This window comes from Nicotiana sylvestris, chromosome 7, assembly GCF_000393655.2.
Source record: "Nicotiana sylvestris chromosome 7, ASM39365v2, whole genome shotgun sequence".
In the NCBI taxonomy this organism is placed as follows: domain Eukaryota; kingdom Viridiplantae; phylum Streptophyta; class Magnoliopsida; order Solanales; family Solanaceae; genus Nicotiana; species Nicotiana sylvestris.
In genome coordinates, this window is record NC_091063.1 from 127,004,237 (window position 1) to 127,014,470 (window position 10,234).

Consider the following 10,234-nt stretch of genomic DNA (forward strand, 5'->3'; position numbering starts at 1 on the left):
TGTGCTTTGATCTTGAGTTAATTATCTTTGGTTAAGATTTACCCTATATCTCATCATTAATTAGTTTAGCAAAAAGCTTGACACTTTTTGGTCGAACACATTACAAATTTAATTGTTACTCATTTTTTAGGGTAAACATTGTGTTACATAAATTATAAATTGTTTTCGTATTGAGGAAATTAAATTTACTTACTTAAAAATTTAAGTCGTTTGATTGAGAATCTAGAAAACCTTCACGAACTTTTGTACATTTGAAAACATTACAAGTTTGTACATGATATAGATTAGTGGTGGTCCTCATGATTTATGTGATCACTGATCAGCAATTATAATTGATTTGTTTGGCCGTTATCTTTTCATATTATGTTTAATTAATTTGAGTAAACTCTGGTCTAGTCTCACAAAGAAAAAAGAAAAAGAAGAAGAAAAAGAAAGAAAAGAAACTTATGTACGTCGTCGTATGGATCATCTTTCTCTTCCAAGGAGAGACCGTCACTTTTTCCTTCAACAATAAATACCTGTCCGAAGTGCAGCAGCAGTTCTTCATTAGAATCTTCACTCTCTCTCCCCCCTGCCCCCCCCCCCCCCTCCCTCCAAAATTTTGCTTCAACAAAAATCAAATTTATCTTCTTTGCTTTGCCCATTTGCTATAACTCCATAAATAGCATAGCCATTCGGTATATTTTTAGCAATTTCCCCATTTCTCATTCTTCAAAGATTACATTTTTCTGTCAATTCCTCAATGATTTTTTATTTCTGGGGTTAATTGACCAAAAAGGGGTACCATTTTTTTAAATTTCCCCTTGGATTCTTGATTTTCCGATCATCGAGCAAATTTAATTTGCTCGGTGTTTTAATGCAAAGGGTAGAGAAAATTCAAAAAAAGGTTACTATTTTTCTGATCTTTGGTTATAGTTATGCCAGATATCTTAGATAACAGTTCATATCCGTCACTCTCCGACGTGGCCGCCGCCGGCGGTGAAATAACTCCGGCGGAGTTGGTGAATTCAAACCTTTTCGGCAAATATGAGCTGGGAAAACTCCTGGGTTGTGGCGCGTTTGGCAAAGTGTATCATGCCAGAGACATTAATACAGGACAAAACGTCGCGATAAAGGTTGTCAGCAAACAGAGGATCCTCAAAGGTGGTCTGACGGCTCACGTTAAGCGAGAAATCTCTATCATGCGCCGGCTGCATCACCCGCATATCGTGCGCCTGTACGAAATTCTCGCCACCAAGACAAAAATATATTTCGTCCTGGAATTCGCTAAAGGCGGTGAACTTTTCGCGAAATTGTCTAAAGGCCGGTTTAGCGAAGATCTAAGCCGTCGATATTTTCAGCAGTTAATCTCCGCCGTTGGATACTGCCACTCACGTGGGGTTTACCACCGTGATTTGAAACCTGAAAATTTATTACTGGACGAAAATTGGGACCTAAAAGTTACTGATTTCGGGTTAAGTGCTGTTACGGATCAGATCCGACCCGATGGGTTGCTCCATACACTTTGTGGGACCCCTGCTTACGTGGCCCCGGAGATTTTGGCGAAGAAAGGTTACGATGGTGCTAAGGTGGATGTATGGTCCTGTGGTATTATACTTTTTGTGTTTAATGCTGGGTATCTACCTTTCAACGATACAAATTTAATGACCATGTACCGAAAAATTTACAAAGGTGAATTTCGGTGCCCGAAATGGACCTCGCCCCAGTTGAAACGGTTGTTGACCCGGTTACTTGATACCAACCCGGTTACTCGGATCACTATTGAGGAGATCAAGGATGACCCGTGGTTTCAAAAAGGGTACCAAGAGGTGAAACCGGATCACGAATTCGAATTCAAGTCTTGGTCGGGTTCGGATTTTGACCCGGATTCATTTCCGGGTTCGAATTCTGACAGAAATTTCCTGAATGCATTTGATATTATTTCATTTTCTACCGGATTTAATTTTACCGATTTGCTTAAGGGCAATGGTGGATTTGTCGATAAGGAACAGTTTCTATCGGCAGGCTCCCCTGAGAAGATCATCGGAAAAATCGAGGCCGTGGCGAAGATAGAGGGAATGGATGCAGAGAGGAGTGGCGCGACCGTGACGGTGGAGGGGCAGAATGGTAATTTTAGGCTTCTAGCGGAGGTTAACCGGTTAACGGAGAAACTGGTAATAGTGGAAATTCAAAAAAAGGAGATTGAAGGGGAAATATGGAAGAAGAAATTTAAACCACAGATAAGTGAATTTGTTTATCAAGGTGAAGAACCCGTTTCTGGTAGCTGAAAAGGACGTTGGCCTAATAAGGACATTTGCCTAATAGTTATGAATTAATCTAATGATTTTAGGGAATATTTTGGAAGGAAGCAAATTTGAAAAAGTAAATTAATATGTTGTACTCTTATTATTATGTTAGTACTTAGCGCATATCATAATGTTATATTTTTTTTAAAAGTTATAACAAGCGTATTTATAAAGTAGAAAAAGAAATACCGGGCAATGTATTTTGTTTTTGCCGGTAATTTTGTTTCAAATATTTGTTCGAATCATCAGAAAATTTACTCTAGAGGATTAATGGAATTGAGATAGAAAATTACATTTTTTTAGCACTTCAGTCATTTTTTCTTTAGTTACAGCTTACAAGTACGGCTGAGTAATTTTAATGAGATTATAGAAGTAATCTAGTTATGTGCTTTCTGTGTTATTGAATTCAGGGATGATTTTAAAAATCAAATCATGTGAATTTTTATAATCGGCATATTGGAGACATTTCTGCAAAAGATTTTCATTTATTGCAGAAGTCAAATCATCCTTTCTTATCTGGTATAGTTCAACAACCATCTTGATTTAACTGAAATTTCAAAAGTGTAATTAATTTATTTAGTTAGCAGAATGATGAGTGAAAACACAATGACTATTTACAGAAAAAAAAACATCATAGCCATTTGACGCCGCAACTTTTTCTTCAATACAGTAACATTTTTCCACTTGCCTAATGCAGTAGTAAAATTGAACTCGTCCACCTTCATATTGGACGTAAAGTCATCATTATTAGTTCATTAAGTTATGCGGCACCTATTATTTTCTACGAAATAAAATATGTAATAAAAATACATCAACAATATAATTATTAAAAAATTAAATTAAATACTTTTTAAAAATAGGTAATTAACATATTACAATATCTTAATTTTTAATCATCGAATAAGAATAATGTAATTATTAATCACCACATAAATAATTCTAGCAACGTAAGCAGTATTTGAATTAAAGAATCCCTTATTAATTAAAATGACAGAACATGTATTTACACTGTACAGTCAAAATTTGTACATGGAGAAAGGGAAATAGATGTAGAAGCAAAAAAGAAGATGGGCTGACGTGGGTTTTTAAATTTTTGATCCATTTCAGTTTGTCATTATTAGATATCAATAATAGTGCTTGATTAAATAAATGGTTTATAATTGAGATCATGGACTAAATGTGTCCATTACTAGCATAGTTCCATAGAAAAAGGGAATATTCTTTTCAGGATAATGGCCAACCACTGATAAATGCATCTGTCCTAGTCTTATTCTGCAGTAGATTTTCTAAAACTGGGAAAAAAGATAATCAAACAAGTTGGTAAGTGAAGGTCATTATCAAATTGCGCAATGCCACTTATATAAGTGAAATTAAATAAGAAATAATAGTACGTATCAAGTTGGGACAAAACACATAGGAGTAAAATGTTTTCTTGTGTATAAGAAATTTATTTAATAATATGAAAATTCCAAAGTTTGCAGACCAATAATGCAGAGCAATGAGCTGTACATTTAATGTTTTCTGTGGGCAGTAACTGGTCTAGATGTTCTCACTTTTCTAAAATCTTATTTTTCAGGATTTTTACGACGGTGCAATTGCACGATCCGATTATGTAAGAGATATTTTAATTAGACATAGTATATCAATTGATTTTATCTTTAGTTGATGATATATAAAGACAATTAACAACTAATCATGTTTGGCGCATGAAATTGTCATGAAAGATCATCAAAATTGTAATTAGAATTTCATAGTAGAAAATTTTAACAACTCGCACGGATATTACTTCGAGATATCTTCAATAAACTAATAGGAATCCTTTTAAACCACCGCCATTGTATGGATATTGTTTGTTAAAAAAATTGTACAAGTATGCTTACACATCGTTGTACTTACTGAACTGCTAATATGTTGAATAATATGTTGCCAGATTAAAATAAGTAAGTGTCAGTTTGGAAAGCCACGAGGTAATTGAAATTGGTGTAATTACTAAAGTAGTAATTACACAGCCTAGTAATTACACAGTTGTATAATTACGACGACCGGTTTGTTTGTCATAGTGTAATTATAGTATAATTACAAATTTACTCTTTGGTTGCACAAGTGTAATTACACAATTAAATTAAATTTTAAATGAAATAATTATCAATAATTAAAAGTTAATATAATAAATATGCCTATAAATTTTAATAAGTATAAATAATATTATATTTGGTATTTAAAATGTATATTTTTTTATGAATATACATTAATTAGTAATCATATATTTATAACTAAAATTGTAAAAATAATTTTATATATATATATATATATATATATATATAGTAACTAAAAACATACGTTTCGTAAGAACATCATAGAATTCATATTTGATCAAATAAATTAATATTTATAAATATAATGTCATAACATTATTCAAATGTTTGACAACACTAATATATCAGTTCTAACTAAAAAATAAACAACATGTAATGTAAGTCAATACTGCTAAACAAGTAAATTGGAACCATGAATATAACACAATTTTAAGATCCAAAAAAATATATTTTAACATATGTCAAATTCCAACATAATAATAGTGAGTTCCACTACAACTTAAGATTAGAAAACATAATAAGATTATAATTGCATTCAACAACGAAATTCCACTTTAATTGCATCACATAACTCATTATTTTTAATATTAGGAGGTGTAGTTTCAAAAAATAGAATAATAAAATAAATAAAAAATAAAATATAAGCAATTACATGGAATCACAAGAAATAAAGGTAGAGAAATAAAAGATAAATAATGTACAAATATATATATATATATAAAATTTAAAAAATAGAAATAAAAGTTATAAAGAAAATAAATTAAAATAAAAATAAAAAGGAAAGAAACTAAAAGGCAACCTGGTAATTACACAGTGTAATTACCACTAATTCTCACCTCCTCCTTGAGAATTGGAGAGTGTAATTACACCCCTCCAATTACACCCAATTCCATGCTGAGCAAGTAATTACTTACCCAAACAAACATGCCAAACAGTGTAATTACACCCAATTACACCTAAATCCAATTCCTAGGTGGCTTTCCAAACCGGCTCTAAGTGTTAGAGTTTTCGGTGGATTTGATCAAAGGGAGTTCAAAAAAATGTTATAATGAAAATTTGTAATGGTGGAGTATTCTAATTTCTGTTGGTTAATGTTTATCCCTTATTTTTGTCTCATTATTTTTGAAATAACCTTTATGTTCATTCCAACTTGCGCGCACCTTAATTAATTCTATAAAATATTTGCAATCTCCCACCAACATGTTGTAGGCATCTAAATTTTATCGGATTTAAATCCATAAAATCATTTGGATCATACTTTAAATTCAAAATATATTACTCCAAATAAATATTAAGGGTCAATATAATTAGATTAATTACATTAGTCCAATATGTATGGATTAAATAATTAAGTCCGGATCCGTTGGGCTAGCCCACTTATTTGGGCTACAAAAATAATGAGCCAATTTCATTAGGCCCAAGATATTATCTTCCTAGAGACTCAGTTTGGTGCCACGTGTCAAATGACGTGGCACGCCAAGTCAAACTGAAGAGCCAATAGGATCATGCCACGTGTCAAAATGACAAGGCATGCAAAGTCAAATTCAAAGGCCAGCGAAATCGCGCCACATATGCAAGTGACATGTTCTGGCCAATCAAATGCTGTATTGTTATGCTTCAATCTGATTGGTCGGAAAGAGTTTGTTCTTATCATAACTCTTCTCCTCTCCCCCCCCCCACGCACAACCATAAATAAGGATCTTCATAATCTAAAAAAGGGACCAGACGTTATAACAAGAAGCAAGAGAGAGCTCGTGGATCAAACAATCGAGTTCAAGTTCATGAAATCAAGTTCAAGCTCAAGAACGAAGAACAAATCAAGATTCAAGGAGTACGAGTTCAAATCAAAGTTCGTGCTAGTTGAATCCAAGATCATCATTCGTGGCAATAAATATAGATTCAAGATCAAGCTCAAGGGCCGTTGAATTTACTTACTATTGAAAAAATAGAATGAGAGGATTCATAGAGATTGTACACTCATATTATTTGAAATCAAATACTACGAGTGTTGCCATATTTTTCGATCTCGATTATTTTCTGTTATCAATCTGTGTTCGAAACCAAAAAATATTATAAAGTAACAGAGAAACAGAAATGCATAGGAAGAACAATATTAAATCCGAACCCACTGAATTCACAGTGTGTCCTTAAGGAACTTAATCCCCTCCTAATACCCGAGGTTTAGGATTATTTCCTTCCAGGATAGAATAGATTATCCACACTAGTATAGCGGTACCTCAAACCCCAGTGTTTCAGCGAATGCAATAAGGCGGAGCAAATCACACATGACACTTGTATTTTGTTTTGGAAAAACAATGCAAAGAAAATGGGAGAATTTCAGATTTTTCTATGTATGAAAATAAGTCCAAGTCTCTAAAATTTATAGACAATGAAATGGTGAGATGAAGAGGTGCAATTCTAAAGGTACCTCTTCCATTTCCCATTCACGGAATCTAACAATCCCCCACATGAATAGAGAATGACAATATGTTTAAAAAAATATGCAAAAACTTGTGTGATTCGCAAGTAAGGATTAATCGCATCTGGATAAGTAGGTTTCCCTTTTGAACTTTCCGTAGTGAACATATGTCAGATATACTCGGTCAATCGGTAGATTCGATATCTTTGAACCATCGAGCTTTGGTGTACCTAGACAAATAAGTCATACAATCAACCCTTAACCGTCTTTAGTTCTTATTGTTGTGTTTGTTTCAGCCATGAACACCACCTGGTTCATAAGTGCATAGAGAACTGGCCTTACAAAATTCTTTTTGAAGCAGTTTACACTTCATACTTACATAGGTGATTCCTAAACGTGTTATCCCGTAGATACCCTATTTGATATATCCCGTATCAAACTTAGAAACCGTTAAAAAGCCTTACCGCTTTATCTTTTGTATTGAACATTGTCTCATCACGAGAATGGACCAAAAAGAAATTTTATTTGACAATGTTGAACCGTCATTAATGACTTTATTTGAGCTCCTTGAAATTAGATCTTGGGATCTCCAGTCTTCTAGGTAGAGTTACTGCCACAATGACTTGTCCTAGGCTATAGTCTCATTCCCTCCAATGATCTCTCAACTACCTCTCTAGTTATGCCTTTTGTAAGGGGATCCGACACATTATCGCTTGACTTCACGTAGTCAATTATGATAATTTCCCAAGAGAATAGTTGCCTAATGGTTTTATGTCTTCGTCGTATATGACAAGATTTTCTGTTATAATAATGCTCCCAGCCCTTCCTATTGCTGCTTGACCATTGCAATGTATGCATATATGTGCCAATATTTTGGGCTAAGATGGAATTTGTTCAAGAAATTCCGGAGGCATCCGGCTTCTTCACCGGCCTTTTCTAAGGTTATAAACTCAGCCTTCATTATAGAGCGGCAATGCACGTTTGTTTGGACAATTTCGAAGACACTGCTCCTCCACTGATTGTAAAAATATATTCACTTGTGGATTTAGTTTAGGTTTATCCGGTGATTCAATTTGCACCACTATACCTTTCAATACCCGTAGGATAGTTATTATAGTGTAATGCATCGTCATAGATATATCTTAAATATCTCAAAACTCATTTTATTATCCTGACAGTTCAATGCGAACTTCCTTATGTCGTAGACTAATACGTCTCGACATTCTATTGCATATCAGATTATTGATTACACATAATGTAGCAATAATATATTATAACAACAACAGGAATGATTGGCATCGGTTATGGCCACAACCTTTTAATATATAACACATTTCGCAATCACTCAGCCATTTTCAAGCAATTGTATGCTATTTATTCATATGTCTATATGATATGCAAATTATACTACCTTCATTCATGAAACAAATCCAACTTGCAATAGATTTTAATCATCTTCATTGGTTGGTTCGCCTTATTATAGACCAACGTATTAATGCATTCGTTCATGAACGGCCATGTTTATACAAACATCCAAACATACTTTTCATAAAAAGGCACAGCCTTTCAGGCACCCTTTCCTAAAAAGAGCTAACATTATAAATGTTCAAGAAAGAATAAATCATGTCTGGAAAGGCACGTAAACAACTTTCAAATTTGTAGTTTCATCACTAGTCATCACTAAGACTGGACAAGTAATGGATTCACTGATTATCATATCAATATCCACTAAGGATTGGTGAGGTTCAAAAATTATATCATTTTGACATTACGTCTAACATTGACTTTTGTCATGCATAAGCTAAAAGCCCCCACATTTTAAATATTTTATCAATATATCATCCACATATAATCAAATAATGACTATATGATTTGAAGTATTCTTAACGTAAACACATTTGTTTACTGTGATGACCCAAAAGGTCATCACTTGTGCTGCAATTAAATTCTGAGTTTACGAGGCCTTGAAAATCTCATTTAGAATCACCTCGATATGCGTACGCAGTCCGGACGCGTAGCCGGAAAGCTTAAATATGAAATTCTGTGAAAAATAATAAAATTTGGTTATAAAATGAGTTAATTTGACTTCGGTCAACGTTTTGGGTAAACGGACCCGTACTCGTGATTTGACGGTCCCGGAGGGTCCATAGGAAAATATGGGACTTGGGCGTATGCCCGAAATCAAATTCCGAGGTTCCAAGCACGAGAAATGAATTTTTAAAGGAAATTATTTTCTGAAATTGTTTAAGGAAAATTGAAATGAAATTTGCTTAGAACATGATGGTATCAGACTCATATTTTGGTTTCGGCACCCGACACAGGTCTTATATATGATTTAAGACGTTTCTTTGGAATTTGGTGAAAAACGGACGTCATATGACGTGATTCGGACTTAAATCGCGAAGTTGATGTTTAAAGAAGTTTTGAGAAAATTTCATTAATCTCAAGATTTAATTTGATGTTTATGATGTTATTTTGACGATTTGATTGCATGAATAAGTTCGTAGAATTTTTTTGAGAATTTTGTGTATATTTGGTTTGGAGCCCCGAGGGCTCGGGTGAGTTTTGGGTAGGTTCCGGGATGCCTTAGGCCTAAAAACACAGTTGTGGCAGGTTCAGAGAAGTTGCAGGTCTCTGAACCCGCTAATGCGGTTCGCACAAAAATGGGCGCGACCGCGGAAGGGGACCAGTGCGGTCTGCGTTCGGCTTTGTGCGGTGCGCGGTGGAGGCCTGTGCAGATGCGGTCCATTTCGTGCGGTCCGCATAGGGCACTGGACCGCAGTACCCCAGGAAGACTTGTGCGACCGCAGTCCATTTTGTACGGTCCGCACAGGGGGTCTAAGAGGGGTATAAATAGATGAGATTTTCAGCTATTTTTCATTTTTCAAAACTCCAAAAACATAAGAGGCGATTTTTCAAACAATCTTTCTTCTCCAAGTCAATTGTAAATCATTTTTAACTAGTTTTCTTCAATCATTAACATCTTTTAACATGATTTTAACTTCAAGTCATTGATTTTCATGGGGAAATTGGGTGTTTTAGGTAGAACCTAGGTTTTTCAAAAATTGGGGATTTGGACCTCGATTTGAGGTCCGATTTCAAAATAAATTATATATTTGAGTTCGTGGGGGAATGGATAATCGGGTTTTGGTTCGAACCTCGGGTTTTGACCACGTGGGTCCGGGGGACGATTTTGACTTTTTGGGTAAAACTTTGAAAAACTCATTTTCATGCATTCAAATTGATTTATTTAGCATTTATTGATGTAATTAAGTAACTTGTGGCTAGATACGAGCGAATTGGCGGAGGAATCAAGGGGTAAAGCTATAATTGAAACTTGAGTTGTGTTCGAGGCATCGAGGTAAGTGTTCTGTCTAACCTTAGCTTGAGGGATTAGGAGTTGAGTCTGATTTGTTAATTGCTTCTTGTTGAGT

General features: G+C 34.4%; 1 protein-coding gene across 1 annotated transcript; it reads left to right on the forward strand.

The window, feature by feature from the left end:
- Nucleotides 1-551: 551 nt before the first annotated feature.
- LOC104226476 (CBL-interacting serine/threonine-protein kinase 14-like) lies at nt 552-2,590 on the forward strand. Its single transcript, XM_009778489.2, has one exon. The coding sequence runs from the start codon at nt 918-920 to the stop codon at nt 2,265-2,267; it is 1,350 nt and encodes a 449-aa protein (XP_009776791.1). The 5' UTR covers nt 552-917; the 3' UTR covers nt 2,268-2,590.
- Nucleotides 2,591-10,234: the final 7,644 nt, after the last annotated feature.